The following is a 19836-nucleotide window of genomic DNA, read 5'->3' as shown; positions in this document are numbered from 1 at the left end:
ATTTTCCGCGACGCGGGGCGTACGTCTCTGTAGGTCGCGCGAGGGCCTGGAGGCGGAAAACGCGGCTCGAAACTGCGCCAGAGCGGTCGTGGCGGCGCGTTCCTGCGACAGTTCGTAAACTATAGCCGCTGTACGCGCGCGTACACCCGGTTGCACGCGTGTGTCTGTGAATTACTTTCGCCCCGGGGGGCATCGCATCTTATTTAGGTCGTGTACACCGAGCGCGTACTTCGGTTCTGGCACGAGCGTGCCGGCGTTATTACGGCATCGCCACCGTCGCCGCCGCCACCGCCGTCGTCGCCGTCGTAGTCGTCGTCGTCGTCGATGTTTTACACGATGCAGAGAGGGACGCAGGTGACTCGCGTCGCGAACGCTCGAGCTTTTTCGTTCGCGTTTCATCGGCCAACGATAATGACTTTTCGCGGCGATCCATCGGCTGGGATCGCGGACAGGTGCCGTGAGTAATACCGTCGATAGGTTTACGCGAGGGGGAGTGTCGTAAATTGCTACGTTCATGTTTGTTTGTACAAGGGGCGGTGTACGATGCGCAAAACGAAGTGGGACGTCTACGAGTGCGAGCTCGTATTGTTTCCACGTACACGGACGGTCTCGAGGAAACGTTGAAACGATTAATTGCGATAATTGGAATCGCGCGCTGAGGGCGTCGGTGGAATCGAAGTTCGAGCTGTATCGACGGAACGATCGTTTCAGCGTTTTGGCAAAAATTCCACCGCGATCGTTGTACCGTTGTACATTGTTCGGTGGAATGGAAGTTAGAAACGGCTGGTGTTAAGCCGCTTTCGAGATAGTCCGTAAAATTATGGCAATTTAATGCTTGAACGTGTATGCGTTAAGTATCAGCAGTTACGATACGGTTTTCCGATTATTGTACGGTCTTGGTATTAAGTACAAGTAACGATCGAAGGTCTGCGATTACGTCCAAAGAATCGGAACCGACGTAGAAGCCATTTTGCGCTTCGACTCGAAATCAAACGTACCACTTCCGAACTACAATGGTTTAGTACTTCGAATCGGAGGATAATTGCAGCCAATTCCATGTATTAGTAATTTTTTTTAGTAACGCGTCGCTGTTGTAGGATTCCAACATTTTAACGCACCGACGAACATTTTACTCCTGCGAGGCTCAACATTGTAGATCGTGGAAGAGATTGGAGACGCTCCGGTCACGAACCAGCGATTTTAACGAATTTCTCGTTAATTCGAGCACGAACGACGCGTGTCAATAAACTTCGCTGGACATTAATAATGGCAGATGTGACTGTACTATTTCGATCTGACGGAACCGTCCTCGCGTAACGTTATTTCGAGTCCAGGATCGCCGATGGAACAATTTCGCCGGGTGTTTCGATTTTACCACCTTCGCGGACGATTTCTTTCCCGTTTCACACCGCGGCGCGTGGTTATTTCCGGTTGCATCACGGGTACATCGTTAGAGATAAGAGTTACGAGTATTCTCGGGTCTAATGTGCTCGAGAATTATGCCTTCTTAATTACTCCGACGCACGTGGCGCTGCGCCACGGACTTTCATTCAAAAGTCAACGACACGGAGCTACGTAACAAATAGGTCACCGATATTTACTAAAAACAAGCCGGCAAATAATCCGATGTTATCTGAAATCCAATTAAAAAACACTTTGGGAAAGAGCTACGTGTAGACCCGCGCTAATTACGATTTGATTTTCTATTCCGCCGTGTAAACCGATGAACGTGTGTAACTTGTTAAACAGCCCGCGGAACTCCGTCGAGTGACAGGCGGCAAAAGTAATCCAGAAGGAACAACTACGAAATACCTCGCTCCCGTTCAGTATTCCACTCTCGACTCCGAAAACTGAAGAATTAATATCCTAGCCGACGTTGAAAATCAGCCGGAGGCGGCCAAAAATCGAGCATACGCGAGAGACCCGCCAACGGAAGAAAGCGAGCACGCTTCCCGGCAGCTTGGCTTCCGGTTAACCGTGTTTCCGTTCCCGAAGATCGGCTCGAGCCGCGGTGAAAGACGCGCGCGGCGTTGGATCGCGTGCAGAACGCGGTGCGTGTCGGCCAGGCGAAAATCGAGATGAGAACCCGCGCTTTCCCGTTCGCCTGCGTGCGTTACCAACGCGCATGCATACGCGGGGAGCGCAGGCGCGCGCGCGCGCTCGTTGCACGCACGCACGTACGTACGTACGCGATGCAACGCACACGAAAGCGAGCGCGCGATCGCGCGCGCGACGTAGGTATTACTTAATAATATCCATAACCGGGAGGTAAATGGTAGTGTAGGCGGGACGGGGGGTCGGAAAGACAGTGGCGGAGCGCGAGAAAGAGCGAGAAACTCGCGTACGAAAAGGCGCACCGCGGGCAGGAGAAAGAGGAGACGAGAAAACAGTCGCCGAGGGAGAGAGAGAGAGATTGAACGTTCACGATTGCGCGAAAGCATCGTCGAAACCGCTCGACGAAGTATAAATAGCAAGAAATTGGGCGGAAAAGGGTGGAAGAGGATGTTCCAGGAGGGTGGGTTTCGAATTTCGGCTACCCCGTTCCTCTCACTCCCGAAGCGGGTTGAGAAATGGAAAACAGAAACGATCGGAAACGGTACTTCGCACAGTGTCAACAACTCCGTCGTTAGCCGGTGAATGTAATCGATGCTAAAAATACCGATCGAAAACGTCACTTGCATCTCGATCGCGGTGTCCCAAATACCATGAAAAATTTCCGAACGAAACACGAACCTTCCCCTACGTGGCCTGTATCGGATCGCGAGGATCGCGTCCGATACGATACCAGGGACCGAGCGAAACGACGTGAAAAGTTGTACGAGAAACACGTAGGTATGTGATCGTGAACCCACCACTCTGCACGAGCTGCCCTCCTAGCGTCAGCCAGTGCACGGTGCGATTTTGGTCGCTTCGAATCACCACCACCTGGCTCCAGCTTCGCCTCCCTTATCACAGAAATGCAACCCTGTCACGATAGCGGCGTGTGTGTCGAGGCCGGTGGTCTCGACGCATCGTTCACTTTCACTGGTGAACCGGGCACGGATAGTTGGACCGCACGGTGCACACCACGCGCGAGGGGGTTGGTGGCACGCTCGCCGCGCCGGGAAACGTCGATACTTATTTTTGTTTTCCTCCCGTTTCTTTTCTTTTCTCTTCCCCGTTCTCTCCTCCCTCTGTTGGGCCGTCGCTCGCGCGACGGGGTTTCCGGTTGCGTCCGATAACGGGGCTACACGTAACGTATCGCTACGCTTCCGACAACAAGGATCCTCCTCGTGATCGACCGTGGTCGACGGTCGTGTTGCTCGCGGGGCGTCGACTGACACTCGCGGACAGTCACGACCCCATCCCTGCGACTTTCCACGCGCGAGGATCGCTGAGGGCGCGATCGAACCGGGCCGACAATGGGGATGACTCCGTGGTCTCGCGTGCCATCGGTTCTCCACGGATCCGGGCCCGATCTCCGGTGGAACGCCGACCAACGGGTGTCGTCCAACGTGCGTCTCGTTTCACTTGCTACGTATATATATGCAACACACTCGCGGACCTTGTACACCCTTGTTTACCCTTTTTCCTCCTCCGATTGCTTTTCCCAATCTAATACATCTGGTATATCTACGTGTATACATATGTGTGTGTGTGTCTATGTGTGTGTGTGTGTATGTGTAGGGGAGGGAGGCGTCTGTGTGCGTGTGTGTGTGTGTGTATAGGCACGTCGATTTAAAGCACTCGATTCGAGATCGTACAAAACCGTATATTAAAAAAATCACGTACGTAGAGATGTGTGCGCGGTGTACGTGTGTGTGTATACACGTTCTATCGCCGCACGGGACAATCGGGACGCGTGTCGTTACATCGGTCGCGACGCGAACCTCACACTTTGCACACGAACGTTATTTAAAGACCGGTAAAAAAGAGAGCCGGGCCGTTCTGATGTAACTGTCCCTTGAACGTATACGAACGCACAGTACTTGCGCTACCGTGGCTCCGGGTTGACTGGTGCGCGCCGCGCAAGACCGGAGAGAGCCAGCCCCACCGTGTCGTGTCGCTATCGCCCTCTCGCTCGGTCCTACCCGCGGTCTCTCCCTCCGACCGACCGAAGGGAGCGAGAGAGAAAGAGAGGGAAAGCGCTGTGAGCGCAGAGAACAGCCGAGGAGGGCTCCCGACAGAGAGGGTACACCGGAGTGGGGTTGTGGGACGCGATAGGGAGACTTCGCGGTGGGAGGAGGGAGGAATCGAAAGGGACGGGGAGGGTAGATGGCGGAGAGAGACAGAGAGAGAAAGAGGGCGAGCGAGGAGATCCAGCAGAGCGCCGGAGGGACGATGAGGAACGCGGTCTGTGTGTATGCGGCTATCTGTCCTTAAGAAACGCCGAGGGGGATGAGCAAAACGGTGGAGGAAAAAAAAAAAAAAAAAAAAATAGAAACGCGCGGGGTGCTTTTCGACCGGTCGCGGACGCAACAACACACGCGACTCGAACGATTGTTGTAAACAGCAAAGGGTTGGCGTAGGTCGTCCCTCTGCCCTGCTTTTTCCCTCCATGCGATCGCTCGAGTTTCAGCCGGTCGGCGGCGCGCGGGGTGGGAAAAAGCGTGGCACCGGCTCTTTGTGGGTTTCCTCGCGATGTCCAGGGTTGAGGATACGCGAGCGGCTGCACGGACCCACATTCGGGATGGATTTTTCGGCAAACGAGAGCGGACAGAGAATCTTCTTTTTTTTTTTCTTTTTTTGTTTCCCGCGGATGTCGGAAGAGAAAGTGAAAACGAAGAGCGCGGAACAGGGACGACAGGTAGGTACAATGGAAGTGTAGAGATACTTGGGAGTTCAAAAGAGTTTGAGGGAGAAAAAAAAGGGGGGGTAAACGAGGGAAGCATCGACAGAGTGCACGAAGAAACGAGATGCTTTTCGCCGTTCCCGTAAATATAAAGTACCGTGCGGTCACAAAAGAAATGGAGGATTCTCAATGGAGGGAAGCAGGCTGAGGTATGCTGGCCTCTCCATTTTTTTCTCCTTTTTTCAACAACCGCTTCTGCGTTCATTACGTTTTCGTTATCTCGACGATGACACGGTCCGAGAGAGGGTGTCTTCGCTCAAGACCCGTAACTTCCGTCACCCCCGAGGGTTTCCGGAAGGGAATTAATTTGTCCTCGCTACGCGCGTTTAATTTCTAACTCTTGAACATGGAAAAGTCTCGGAAAGGAGTGTGTAGGTATAAAGGAAACACGGGGAGGCGTAACACCGGGACAATGATAAAGAAAACTATTTTCCCTGTTTCAAAGGTAACGAGAAAAACGAAATCAGCTACCGAGGTTAAAGAATTTCGCAGCTTATCCTGCGCTAAATTCTTTTGGGATAAATCCAACACGGAAGAGGCTTTAGAAAGGGGGTGCGCGTTTAAAGAGAAACAAGTGGAGCAACGTCGTAAGCAAATCGAGAAGAATATACGAGTGCGGAAACTTGTACGACAGGGGGCGCGCCAGTCGGAGGGTAGAAAAATGAAGAGAAAACGGAGGTACGAAGTTCCGAGTAACTTGAGAACAAAACGCGAAGGACAATATATTTAACCATCTTCTATTTTTATTCCTGTTCGTTGAACTCTTTAAATTCTCTCGAATCAGTCACTTGGCCACGCTATCGATCAAAAATTTGGAATAGCTTCCTGGATTTTATCCAACCTCCGATTGAAAAGTTTCCCAAGATAATTGTAAAATTTATACGCGATTAAGGTTCGCGGCAAGTTCCGCGGCAGGGCGAGAAACGCACGCTCTAACGGAATTTCATAGGGCTGAAAAGCATTTTCATTTTACCGCGACGTCGTTGAATCTCATTGAAAGCTACTCGTCCTGGTCAAAATAAAAAGCTCCGCCGGTTTTTGCCCGCGAGAGTCATTCGTTAGACAGAATCAACGATTCATCGCGAAGAAACGTGCCACTTTGCGGGAGGCATCTCATCCCCGAAGCGGTTCGCTGCGGTTCGCGTACGCCTACCGGAACACTGCTATTAATATAGGGAGGAGACTGAATTTTTCAAGGGAGCAAAGAGACGACGGAGGACTTGCGAAAAATTTGAAACAAAAAGGGAAGAAAAAACGAGGAATGAAAGAAATGGCCCGCCAGCGGGAAACGTTGAAAGAGGGAAGGGAAGCTCGCATGTGAAAGGAGGAACCCGGTAAAAAGGGAGGAAAGGAGCAGGAAACTGAAGAGCCTCCACTAGAGATCGTGATACCGCGTGCGGAGAGCAAAGGATGGAAACAGGGTCACGTTCGGATAGGTCACTCACCCTCTTTAAGTTACTATTATTTGGTTCGCGTCGAACTGATAAAACTTTTCGGCTTAAGCGAAGACTAATTGATATCGCAGTTCGAAAGTAACGCTCCAAGTTGTTAAACGTACAATATAAAGGTCCCGAGCGGTTCTTGGAACGTCGCGATTTATCGTGTCTCTTATAACAAAGAAGGGCCACGTAATCGAGGACGATTGAATTTTCATAAAGTTTCCATTGACATCGAGGGCTCTGAAAGAATAAAATTTCTTTTCCGATTCCGCAAATTACCGGCGACGACGCAAGAAGTCGTTCTTCAGAACTTGGGAGGAAACGAAAGGGGGGGAGGCGGAGCTTCAATTACGATGGACGAATGTACGATAAATAGGAAAGTTCAGTTTGAATATTATACAAGTTCGCTCCTCTAGAAAATGGCAGATCGGAGAATGAACGGAGCCGAGCAGAAGGAGCGAGCAGAGGGAGAGAGAGAGCGAGAGAGAGAAAAAAATAGAGAGAACGAATGAAATTGCTCGGCGTAGTATGCAACGAGGACATAGCTCAGCCATACTTTTCCAGAATTATAATTTAGCACGAAGTTAACTTCGGACGAATGTAAACGCTCGCGACGTATTTGTTTTTGCTCTATACCCCGTCCCGTCCCTCCCTCTACCCGCCACGCTCTTTTTTTTATGGTGACGCTGGCTCTTTAATCCGGAAGAAAGGAAGCTGAAAAATGACGCTAGAAAGTGGAAGAGCCAAGGGCTTTTAGCCGCGAATGCAAACGTCCTACGGTTTGCTGTAAATAGAACCATAGAAGGGTAGAGCGCGTTTTAGCTTTTTTCTACATCACCGCTGACATAATTATAACGTTTCCTCGGTTATTCGTAGACACGCGTGGCATTAGTCTCCGAACGCGGTACACGCATACCAAACGGAACGTCCCTTGATATTTACCCGGTACTTCGATATTTGCCACGGATGGTGGACCCGAAAGTCACAATTAACCGCAAAGAGTTCGGCCCGAAAAATCTATAGAATAACAAGCTTAATTAACCCAATTCTCCGTGGTCGCCCAAAAACCACCCCTTTGACATTTAACCGCGCCCCTTCGTAAACGCTCGGGCCGGAGTGCGGAACGGGGGAGGGCGAGGGGGATTCACCGGGCACCAACTTCCACCCCAACTTTCGCCTTTCGTCGTCCGAGCGTTCGTCGTGTTTCTGATTTGAATTTTCGACGGTTTTGCACACACGAGTCGTTCGTCCGGCGCTCTCCGCCGTGGAAACGAGCGAGTCTCCGAGGGCGGCGCACGCACTTGCCGCGACGATCGATCTCGTTCAGGATCGATCGGCAGAGATGACGCCTATAGGCGTTACGTACCTATTCGCCGGCAAGGTAACTACACCCGTTCGGGACGGCCACCACCGTTAACGCTAATCAAGAGTCCAGAGGCTGCGCCGAATACAAAAGAAGCCCGGCCGTTGTTCGGCCTCACGATCTGAATTAACTCGCGAACGCGGAACCGGCCGCGCAACCACGCCGCCGGGAATGCAAAGGAGCGCTGAACCGCCGCCTCGTTCTTTTACACCCGTGGAACATTACCCCGTGGAACGGTACCCGTTTCTTCGTGCATACGTATGTATGTCCCGCGATGAAAGATTCACGTGGTACCGCGTGAATACTTAAACGCGCGGATGAAAGGAAACGGGGGAACAGGATCCTCCGCGATACTTTTCTCCTGTCCACCGCTCTTCCGCGCGCTACGCTTTGGTCGGCTTCGAGTATGCCAGCCGAATGTAAGCCGGTAATTGCAAACGTTTCGAGTGTCTTTCTAAACGGGGTACACGCGAATGGGGGGGGGAACACGAATGGAAACGAGAAAATCCATTCGTGTCGGGAGAACGAAATCGAATTTTTCAGCGAGTTACGCGTCGATTGTTCTACATTTGCCCCCGACGTTTTGTCCCGCGCATAACTTTTAATATGTAGGCCGCACAATAACCAAAACTGATAGCGGTGCACAACAATGGAGCGCGCGCAGAGGCGATTCTTGGATTTCCGGCGCGGTTTTTCGACGGGGAAATAGTTTTATTAAAAGCATAAATACACCGCGGTGCAATAAACAACGGTCAGACGGCGGTGCGGTGTGATAGACAGTAGCGCTATAAATTCAATGTTATTTCGGAGCTGGTACCCCGTATCGTGTGACATCTGTAGCGGAAAACGCGCAAGGGCGTGGGACTGGAGATATTGCACAGTGTCCATCATTCCGGCGGAACTTCATAATAATGGAAAGTAACCGTGACAGTAACAGCTTGTAGATATTATATTCTTCGTTGTCCCTCGAACGGTATCGTCGTACAATGGACCATTCGAACCCCTAGACTTCTCTTCGAAGATGCGACAGAAATTTCATTTACACTGTCACGCGTCTGTTTCTTCAACCTCCCTTGCTCTTTAAGCGAGAAAAGTTGTTGTTCGAGCTGGTTGAATTAGAATGAAAAATTCCAGGAAACGAAAGTTACTTCATAATTAAGCTGCTGGGCAAATATTAGATTTACCGTGGTTCATGGCCGTGTTCCTCTTTAGGAACGCTCCTATGTATTTACTTAATAACAGTGTTTAATTTGAAACCAATTTTAATTGTATCGAGTTACCGACCAGAGGCCCCCAGAGTCTATATTCACCCCTCGCACTTTATTTCTTACGATCCCTTTAGCTCTTTTAAATCTTTTACCCCACCAGCTCTTATTCTTCGCGTTTTACGTTTCGCCCCTCGACTCTTTCGCTTTGACTCCGCTCGCTGTCCCCCGGATCGCGCACTAAAAGCATATTTCGCTTCTTTATTTCTACCCGCGCTTTCGGAACACACTTTCTTTCATTAATTTACACAGCCATTTTTCTATTTTCATCTTGATACCCGGGCTCGTAAAACAGTAATCCCTCTCTCGCAACTATTTTACGGCCAACTATCTTTACCGTGGACTTTAGATGACGGAAACGCTCCTTTCTGAAACGTGTAAGAAAAAAGAAATTCTCAAAGGATACCGAAACGCTTTCATCCGCGTTACATTCCATCCTCTGTCGTCGAACCAGCGCAAAGTTTAAATCTAATTAGACGGACTAAGTGGAAAAGGATGACATCTGAGAAATGTCGAGAACATCCCAGCGACTTCGATCATTAATAACCGATTGATCGACAACTACTTCGACTTTGCTGCTTCGACGAACAACTACTTGCAACCATGTAACACGACAGTTGCCTAACGCGATCTCTTTTCTTTTTTTCGCTATGACTCACGATTGAAACAGCGAGCAGCCTTTTTATATTTTCTCATAAAGTTACGTAGACACGGAATGCTGCTCCTTCTCTGCTCGCGGTCAGCCGTTCAATTAAAGATTAACACCGTATAAGAGCACGATCCTTCGTCGAACCTTAGCGTCGCGGTGGCGTAGCGATCGTAGCGCAGAAAGTGTAACATAATCGCCTCGAAGGATGGCGTAAAAAAATGGAATCGTAAAATTTGCTCGATCGCCCTGAACGGGCCGACACACGATACGGTACCGTTAGGTCGTCCACCCTCTTGTCGATCTCATTGTCGTCACGCGCGTTGCACGAGGATTTCGGTACAGGTACGTGGGAAGATCGATCGATCGACGATCGAATGCCGCGGCAGAAGAGGACTCCTATTATTGCGCGGAACGGCGGCAAAAAGGAGACCCGACGAACTGGCGAGGTTTACCTACGCGATCGAGATCGAAGGCATAAGGTGCGCGCAGGGTGAATGAGAACTCGATGGACGGGGAGGATGCGAAGGAGAAAAAAATCCTCGAATCGGATCGTCGCGGGGACGCGTGGGACGACGTATCGCTTTTCGTATGATTTTCAATATCGACGAACGGTTTCCGTTGCAGCGGCCTGCCACGCGGAAAACGGAAGAGAAGACGCGTTTATTGTTCCCTCGAATCGCTTGTCTATATGACGCGTATGCTATTCGAGAGCTACTTGCATAGTGTACCGTTCAAAGGGACGGAGCAATATGCTTGTGCCGTCTGTGGGGTGCGACGAAACGGTGGATTTTCGTTTCCTGGAATATTTTTTTCCCTTTCCAGCGAGGGATACTGTTAATTACTTTAATTTCATGACTACCTCTCACACGTCTCTATCTATGCAATTCGATCGGTAAATCTGAATATTTTATAATCACATTTCGTTAACCTCCCACGATACGCGATGAAGAAGTTCCTTTACCACGGACAGAAATGTAAAATATTCGTGGAACAGTGTATTATCGATTCATCGAGCGGTAATCTGACGTTTATGAGATGATGTGAAAGTGATACAAGAGTACCGGCAAGTGATATCGAGTAGATAGTTGGCTATCTGGAAATCCAGCGTCTATCGGTCGTCGAAAAATTCTGATTATCACGCGCGATAACGGCGATCCGGCTTATATAAATCGTTTAGAAAGTGCCGTTTCCCGCGCGGAGAGGTTCCTTCCCGCCTAGAGCGCCCATGAAAGCGAACGAATTTGGTCGGGGACCCTGACGCGTGTGTCTGTTTACCGGTTCTGTCGGCGAGCACGGTGAAACGACGGATTACAGTTATTCACACGCGGTCACTGTCAATGACCCGCGGCTCCTCGACGTCCTATCGACGAAACCATCCGCGGGAAACCAATCGGCCGAGCTAACGAAGTTAACGCCCTCGTCGTCGCGGTTTAATTAGGCAAATGGAAATTTTAATAACGAGGCTCGCCGCTTTCAGAGACCCCCTCGAGAGATACGGAGGTTGAACCGAGGAACAGACCCAGATAAGACGAGTGAAATTTCACAAACGAAGAAAGAAGCAGAATGCATAGCGGATTTTCTCGAGACTTAATCTGGAATAGAAATTTGAAACGGATGGAGCCGCAGATGCGAGGGAAGACAGCGGAAAGGAACGAACGTACCGGTACCAAAATGGCGAACAGCGAGCGAGCGTGCCGCGAGAAGCGACGCCCTTTCGACTCGAGCGAAACGGAACCGAACCCACGACACGATCGTCTCGAGAAATTCCAGGGAGCGATTTAGCGGTCTTTCGATGCGACAACGGAGGATCTCCCAATTTCCACGCAAACGGAAATCCCTCTCGGTAGAACGACTTACTCATTAACCAGCAGTCGAGAGATCCGTGAGAGCCGCCGCGGGAGGAAAGAAAACGAAAATGAAAACGAAAGGGAAAGAGGGATGAAAGGCGGGCGAGAGAATCGAGAGAAAGGGGACGGAGAGAGGATGAAGAAGTCTCGGTTGGACCGCGCCGGTGGCTGCTGATGAGGGACGGTCGGAGCGCGCACTTTTCCTATTTTCTCGTACGAAAGAACAAGCCTGACGTTGTGCCACGGTGAACAGCGGAAGGAGACAAAGAGACAACGAGTGGGAGAGCGGAGACGAGCGACGAAACGAAACGATCGATAGGCGTGTGTATGTATGTACGCGTTATGCATATAGCCGCGATCGATGCGGGCCTAGGCGGTATGAGAATGAGCGATATATAGGTACGTAGGTAGGTAGGTAGGTAGGTAGGTAGGTAGGTTGGTAGACCATTGAAAGCGTACAGGGATGTACCGTTAGCCGCGTCACCCGCCGATATATGACTATGCCCATTGAAATTCCTGTCGCCACCCGAAAACGAGCAGCACCGCCGTTGGAATTGCCGGCGAAAGATCGCGCAATCGTTCCCAGCCGGTTCTCCCGTTTCGTGAAAGCGCCACGGAAACCGGCGGGGCGGTTCCTCGAAAATTTTATTACGTTCCCGCGCGCGGGATAATCGAATCTTTTCGGAGCAGCTGCGTCTTGTCTGGAATTACTTTCCCGTCGAGGACACGCTCCGCGTGACGCTGTATCCTCGCGCAACCTTTGCGACTCGCGCGGAATTGTTCCTTTGTCTCCGGGACGCGTTCTACCGATCTTTGCGTCGGATTGATTCCTTTCATCCGGGTAGGAATGACGAAAAAGAGACAATTAACGCGTTCCACGGAGGTCACGAGCATGTAACAATGGCATTGTACGGTGTCCAATTAGGGGGAGAAAAATATTTCGTACGATCCGATCGCCGCGGCGTTTCGCTCGTAAAGATCCGGATTGTTTTTGCGCCGGAGACGCGGCGCGATCGCGTAATCGCCTCGCTCGTGAAAGCGGCGTATCACTGATCCCCCGGTGACTTCATCGCGAGTTTTTGGGAATCTGAAAATTTCGCCAACACGCAGCGCTCTCGTCGCGCGTTGCCGCAATATGTACACGGTGGGTTCCGTATTCCGATGCGACCAGATATTCCAGAACGAACCACGGTACGGCGGCTGTAATAACTTTGTACGCCGCGCGTGTAGCTTTCCAGCTTTCGATCGTCGCGTTGTAACTTTTCCTCGACGCGATGGTCTCGCGTGTACGTAGCCACGGTATCGCGATCGCGTCGATTGCCACTTATCATGGCTCGATTTACCTGTTCCTTGAATTAAGTGGGACAGTTGACGAGATTTGCCCCTCTGTAGGGGACCGATAAACGAAAGTCTCCGCTCGACAGTCCTTGCCGCTCTAAAATTCACTGCCATTTGCAGACGGTGGTTATACCTGCACGTCGCGAAATGAATCGATACATTGTCGTAGGTAGCTTTCTCGTGGACAGGTAGGTTCATTGCGCCGTTTCGGGACCGTTACGAGGCGCGAGGTGAAATTTACAGCTAGCACGGTCGTAAATTAAGTTCCGACGAATGCGGATTCGGCCGCAGCCTCGGCTCTCGTACACCTCGGGACCTGGCCGATTCCTGCTCGTCACGGGGATCAACTCTTCTTCTTAGGCTTTTCCTCGCGCCTCGTTTCTTGCGAGCAATTTCCTCCTCGACGTTACTCGCTTCCACTGTTTCCTTTTCTGTTCCGTTTATGGCGTGTCTTTAGCGTCTGCTCGCTGACGATTTCTCTGACCTCCGCTCGGGGATTTTCGAATCGCATAAATTTCTGTGTAAAACGTAGACCTGTTTACCGGTACGAATAGCAGTGATCGATAATACCGTTACACGTTCGATGACGGTCGATCGATCAAAAGCTCGTGGCACGATCTTCTCGCGCTTTCACTGAAATCCGACGCCTAATTTCTGACTGTTCGCGTACCAAACGAATCGCCTCGTCCCCTCTCTTCCGTAGACGTTATAATTTCAGCAGTTGACAAACATTCGTTAAAAATAATGTCGTACGTTCTCTCGAGCTCCCGGTCGCATCGAGTCAGGTGCCCGATGAAAATGAGAAAGAAACGGTGGTGAGGGGGTGGGGTAGAGGCAAGAGAAAGAGAGAGAGAGAGAGAGGAAGAGAAAGGGAGTATATATTTAGTCGAGTTGGACCGATGCCAAGCTCATCAACGAAAATGAAATCTGGGTCTCTCTCTTTCTATCCCTCTTCCTCTCGCCGTCTGGCTGTCCTTCTCTGGTCCACCCTTTCCGCCTCTTCTCTCTGTCGCCGCTTCTGCCGCTGGTCTCTCGGAGATCGTCGCCAATGCTAAAACGTCGTCCACTCGATATATGCACGCGACCTGCACCAGAGCCGAGAATTCGACTGTTGCCCTTCCCTCGGCCACGTTTCTCTGTTCCGCTGGCTTTTCGTCCACGTTGAAACGCAGATTTCCGCCGCGACGAAGCCGGTCACAAAGGGAGAAGCACGCGGCCCGCTCCATTTAAGGGTGGCTGCGAGTTTCGAGATGCACGGATGCAACGCCAGGAGATACCAGGAGAGACAAGCCGGGAAAGTTTTTCGAATTCTTTGCCGATCGCTTCTCGCATCTCCTCTGATACTGGTGGAACGAAATTGGTGGATCGAATGGTAATCGTTGATAAATTGCTTCGGATGGGATATTAAAAATCTGATTGATTAATGCGATCGATAGGACATGGTAATTTTGTTCGTTCCTTAACAAAATCGATTTCGTGCCGCAGCTCGAGTGGATCGAAGATCGCGCGAAACTCATCACGGTGCAGTTTACGAGCGTCACGAGCATGATATTATTTCATATAATTGCAGGGCGGACGTATAATTATCATATAATCAGTTGTTGCTTTATGCACGTATGTCGGAACAAAACGTATTAACTGTTACGCAACTGACTGATGTAACATGCTTTCCTGAGGACTTATCTGCACCACTTTTCCACGAACGAGACAAGATCAACCCTTCACTTTCTGCAACCCGAATTATCCTCGGCAGTAATTCCACCGCTCATCTTCACTCCCATTTTAGATAAATAAAAAGAAGAAAAAGAGAAGAAAAATTCGGAATAAAAAATAATTCAACACAATCGTCCACCATTACATGCGCACAACCCCGAATGAAAAACATTTCTCTTCGCTCTTTAACTAGAAATTCCTCGCTGCAACTTCAACCTTTCATTCGGTCGTTATTCTTCGTCAGCTAACCATGGAGCGGCTCTTCTCGTCTCGATTCTCCGCGCAACAGAACGAGAGCCCGCAGCGTTCGAGGCGGTGATTTTCGCGAGTTGCACAACCGATGGACTCCCATCGGCCAGGTTCGGCAACTGGCCAAAGCGGAGGGAACGCGGTACCAAAAGAAACGCTCCGCGGAGAGGCGAGGCGGTGAGGGGAAAAAAAGGAGAAAAAGGGCGACGTAGCTGTGGGTCCGGGTCCGGGCCCGGAAACGTTTCGGGTGCCCCGGGCGGGGAAAGTGACGACTAACTTGACAGATGGTTTTCTCCCTTCGCGTTCGCCGTTCTCTACCACCGTTACGACCGCCGCCACGACCGCCATCGGCGAACCCGCGGGTGAGTATTCCGTGTAGATCGATTACTCCATTGCCATTCCCAGCGTTGTAATTTACTCGACGGCTGTTACTCGTATGTACATCTGTACGCGCATGCACGAGAGCTCGAGAGCGCACAATGGCTCTAGTGGTTTCTGAAATTTCAATGGCTTGACCTACGATTTCCTATCTCGACTCCTCTCTCGTCGAGATTGCGCGATGCGTTAACGCGAATTTGTTGTCGAAACATCGGGTACGTTTTACAAAAATGCGACTGCGACGTGTATCTGGAATCGCAGGTTCGAACAATGCACGCGAATGGACATTGAACGCGTGTACCGCAGGCTTGAAAGCCACTGCCAGGTACTAATGAAGAAAGCGTGACATTTCATTCAACAGCTCCGCGCAAGATAAAAATGGTGTCATTGTTACGCCGCTTCTATGTAATTATTAAAGTAGATTAAATGTTTCCTCTGTCGCAGAGTTCGTCCCTTTCGAATGTTTCGCTTTTCAGAGCATTCGATCTCCGTGAATCGAGCCAGTCGCCGTTTCGTACCTTCGACCCGGCCCATCGATTTCTCCCCTTCAAGCTCCAAGTGCATCCAGCCTCGTTCGCCGGCGAATTTGTTTGCTTTCGAATTTCAATGAATCGATACTGCTCGATATCGAATTCAAACATGCCCGACTTTGTTAACGGAATTCGAGTGTATCGATTCCCCCTGTCGACATTGGACTCGAACGTTCCGGCGCTCCTTGGTACACCGGGTTCGAGCATTAGAACTCTGTTTACCGTTAAACTCGAGCGACTCGATATTCTTTTGACAATCAAGTTCCCGGGCAATAGGGAAATGGAAATCACCGGAATACGCAACTTTGTTACACGGCCGGGCGTTTTCTTCCCTTCTTTCCCCGCTCAGATCCCAATCGCTTCGTTTCTTTTTTTCACCGTCCAACGACGTCGTGAACTTGCCCCCTTCCGCGGTTCGTTCGCGCAGTACGTTCCCCGATAGCGATTTATGATAATGCCGCCTTTCTCGGATCGATTTTTCCCAACGCGCCGCGCTGCTCGCCAAGTTAATTACGTCGATCACAGTTATCCCTGCCCTCGTTGCGTAAAATATTTAGCTCGACACGCCGCGATTGCACCTTATTTTTTTCCTCCCGGCCGTTTTTTATCCGCGAAAAACCCACCGCGAACCCGAGGCTACGCCTCGAGTTCGCATCGGGTCGACGTGTGCAACGTTCGCGTTGCATACGCGATTCCTGCGACCGACTGGTATAATGTGGAACGATCTAATTGAGCTATTCGCAACCGTGCACGCGCTTCTACGCGGTCGTTACTGCGGCGAATATGTCCCGTAAATAGAAACGGAATTCTGTAAACGCCGCTTTTCATCCGTTCCTCGCACTACTGTTCCCCGTTTCCCGATTCTTTAAGGGTGGAAAAATAAATGGGAGGGTGCGTCGCGAACCCTTCGCGACGCGATGTAGCAATATTTTCACGCGATCGAATCAGCGAATATATATTTCAATTTTTATTCACCATCCGTTCGTATCGAAGGATCGACACGAGGGCGGCGAGTATATTTTAGAATTGAAAGAGAGGCTATTTCTTCGAAGAGATCGGTAACGATTAAACGATCGCAGAGTAACCAGTGCGCCGCAAAGGGTTACGGTCTTTCACGATTCGTCGACAGTCTTCGCGCGTTTCCTTTTTTTTTTTCACGTTCTAACGCAGGACCGCGATTTTTTGCGAGCCTTATATGGCACGATCAGCGATCGTTGCGCAAGCCTTTAATACGGGAACGCGCACTTGCATTTTATCGCTCGCCGATCTTTCTCCGCGTGTTGCTTTTATGCCCGCCGGCGAAGCCTCCAGTCCGCGTAAACCGGCGACGTGATGCTGGTAATTCGGTATAAATTACAATTGACAACGTAATGTCTTTTGATTTGTGCGCGCGGGACTCTCTGTTATAACGCGGCGACGCGAAACGGCTCGTCGTAAAACGCGGAATTATCATGATTTATCGCGCTCGATACACAATGATTTCTGCAGCCAGTTCGAATGTTACAGTTCCCCGACGTTTGGGCGGCATGCTAAGGGCGCGTTAACTCCGATACCGTCTATTAATCACTCTCCGCTCTTCCATCTTTTTACCACGATCGGCGTGTAACGAAGGCAGGCCGTTGTTTCGAAATGCTCTAATTAACACCACCCTTCCCTCTTCCCTGTCTAAAGGTATCGATCTAAGAATCCGAACAATTCGTCACCGCGAGATCCGAAAGGAAAGAGCGCGCGGTGCGCGCCGACACGTCTCACGCAACATTCCACGGGGCCGTAAAAAGGATTAAGATCGAACGTTTCCGATCGATCGTTAGGCAGCCTCGGTGACGCTTAATGAACGAGTCCAGCGTCTATTTAAACTCGGCCCATAGAAAACGAGCTGACCTCCCCGACGAACAATTCGAGCGAGCATTATGTAACAGTTTAACGATTCGCGAACACGAACTCGTAGCGCTCGCGAGCGCAAAGAACGCCGCTTTAGGTGGAGGGGAAATCATTGATACCGCGAGCGAAGAGGGAAATTTATCCATCGTCCTCGAGCAACGTCCCCGAGGACAGTGAGAGTATGCCGCGCGGGCTGCGCATTGGTTGCATATGCGTGCGCGCGCGCTCCCATGCAATACGCGTCGTCGACGCGAAATTTTTCAAACTTCTCATTCCGCACGGCTGTTAAACGCCGCTGAAACCCACCGTTCTCCACCGTTTCTTTCGCCGCCGGTGCAAAACACTTTGTTGCTACGTTCCGTGAACCTCTGTGCAATCTCGATTCGAGTTTTGCGCCCGTTTTCTTGTTCCCGCTCTCGGTTTTTTGCTCTCTTCTTGTCCGTTGCTGGCGTCGCGCAAGGTGTCGTGGACTTTGCACTCGGATTTCGTAACTCGCAAGAAACGTTTGCATCGCGTACCTCCTTTTTCTTCTCTTCTCTTATAGCCGGCGATGTCGGTGCGTATCTTCTTTCACGTCTTCTTTTTTAATACCGCGGACGCATCGTTAATATTTATGTCGAGTTTTATGGAGTCGTCGAGATTCTACTCGACATTTCGCAAGATTTTAACCCCGTGTAACGAGAGTTGCTTTTTTCTTTTTTTCTCTCTCTCTCTTTATCTCAATTTCGAATTAAGAAATCGAACGTGAAAGGTGCACGTAGGTGCCGCGCATGGGTGTGAAGTTTCCGAGTCGCGCGGCGTTCCAGGAGGGTTAAATGAAATTTCGTGTATCGCATCGACTCGCGAGGGCGTAACCGCTGCGATCATTGCGCCACAGGCAATGTGCAACGCGGATTTTCATGCGGAGAAAAACGCGTGTACCACCTCCGCTTCGCCTCGCGACGGCAAGGTGGCATCGGTGCGCGCGTGTCTCCGATCGAAAACAAACCCGAAGCCCGCGATTCGCCGCGTTTTGCCACTCTGTTTCGAGCGTTAGGAAAGTTACGTAGTTGTGAAATAAATTCGTGACCGGACTGCGAGGCGACTTCGATCGCCGGCAACACCGTGTTTATCCGCTCCGCTGAATTATACATTTTTCTATGTGTGGGCCACGATGCAAAGCGTCGATGACACCACGCGGCCTTACGGGAAACCTTAACGAGATGTATCGGTGCTATTTCGTTTTGATTCCGTGAAGGTACTCACCAAACCGTGCTCGCTTGCTCGCGTAAACACTTGACTCAGGGGCGAGGAACTTACCTGAAAACGAAGAAACGACAAACGATTAGAAAGTAGAATAGCGAAACAGTGAATCGCTACTGTCTAACGTACAATGGCACTTCGATTCGGTATCTGAATTCTAAGGTCAGAATCGTGCTCGCGCCTCGAACCGTGGCACCGCGTCAATTGACAAATTTACTGGAACGAGCCAGGAATTCGAACGATAAATATTTACCTGCTTTCAAAGCCAGCGGTAATTTTTTTACCTCGCCAATGCAGATTGGCTTTCGCAGTCGGTTCTCATAATTACAAGTTACTCCTTACAATTCTCCGATAAAAAGTGCCAATAATAAGTGCCAGTCGATGTGGAAAAACGCTGGAAATATAGTCCTCTCGTTTCTCGCGATTATAAACAAATTATTATCACTTCAATTTCGAATTGCTCAACCTCAAACAATTGAAAGCTGCCAGGCGAGCAAATTCCGTTAGCCGTTTATCGATAAATAATTTATTATCCCTCTCGGGTCGAAAAATCCGTGCACCGTCAAAAGGTGCTGGCGCGCGCGCGCGCGCGCGTCCGTTCGCGATCCGATCGTTTCCCATCGAGCCGTCGTTTTCCCGTGGAAACGTTCCTTTCATTGCCGTTCCCGTTCGCGCGAAGAAAAGACTTGGTCGCACGTCGCAAATACAGCTTCGAGCTATTATTACGCGCTTATTTACAACCCCCCACCCTCCCCGGTTAGCCGCGGGCAAAGAACAAAACGGAAGCTCGGTCTTTTACGAGAAAAAGGCAGCGAGCAACGTCGAGAGCCGCCGCCGAGCCCCCGTTTCCGTCTCGGTTGATGTGAAACGGAGGTTTTTCTTTTTTCCTTTTTTTTTCCCCCCCCTCTTCTTTTTTTTTCCAAACGCCCAGCGTCATGCAACTATCAACGTGCATCGCGCGGCGAGGCCTTCTCGTTTCTTTGCGTTTGTTCGGCTGGCCGCGAGACCGTGCACGGCTCCTAACGTAAGGAGGCGATTGTTGTCGGCAATAGGCGCTGTCGCAATCGGAAGTTTCGTCTTGCAACCGTCGCTCGGCCGTTTCGCTTCGGTA

General features: G+C 50.6%; 1 protein-coding gene across 6 annotated transcripts in view; it reads right to left on the bottom strand.

Moving 5' to 3' along the window:
- Hr3 (nuclear hormone receptor 3 ROR-beta) overlaps window positions 1–19836 on the bottom strand; it is a 117177-nt gene that overhangs the window by 62891 nt on the left and 34450 nt on the right. For 3 of the 6 annotated variants that reach the window (XM_076894981.1, XM_076894985.1, XM_076894988.1), the window contains exon 3: window positions 18729–18782. The exons of the other annotated variants lie outside the window; for them this stretch is intronic. In XM_076894981.1, the coding sequence (XP_076751096.1) occupies window positions 18729–18782 (54 nt within the window). The remainder of the gene's footprint in view (window positions 1–18728; window positions 18783–19836) is intronic. 6 annotated transcript variants of the gene reach the window in all.

This window comes from Xylocopa sonorina, chromosome 5 (assembly GCF_050948175.1).
Source record: "Xylocopa sonorina isolate GNS202 chromosome 5, iyXylSono1_principal, whole genome shotgun sequence".
NCBI classification, from domain to species: Eukaryota; Metazoa; Arthropoda; class Insecta; order Hymenoptera; family Apidae; genus Xylocopa; species Xylocopa sonorina.
Note: the sequence above shows the minus strand (reverse complement) of the source record. Positions and strands in the feature narration are given on the sequence as shown.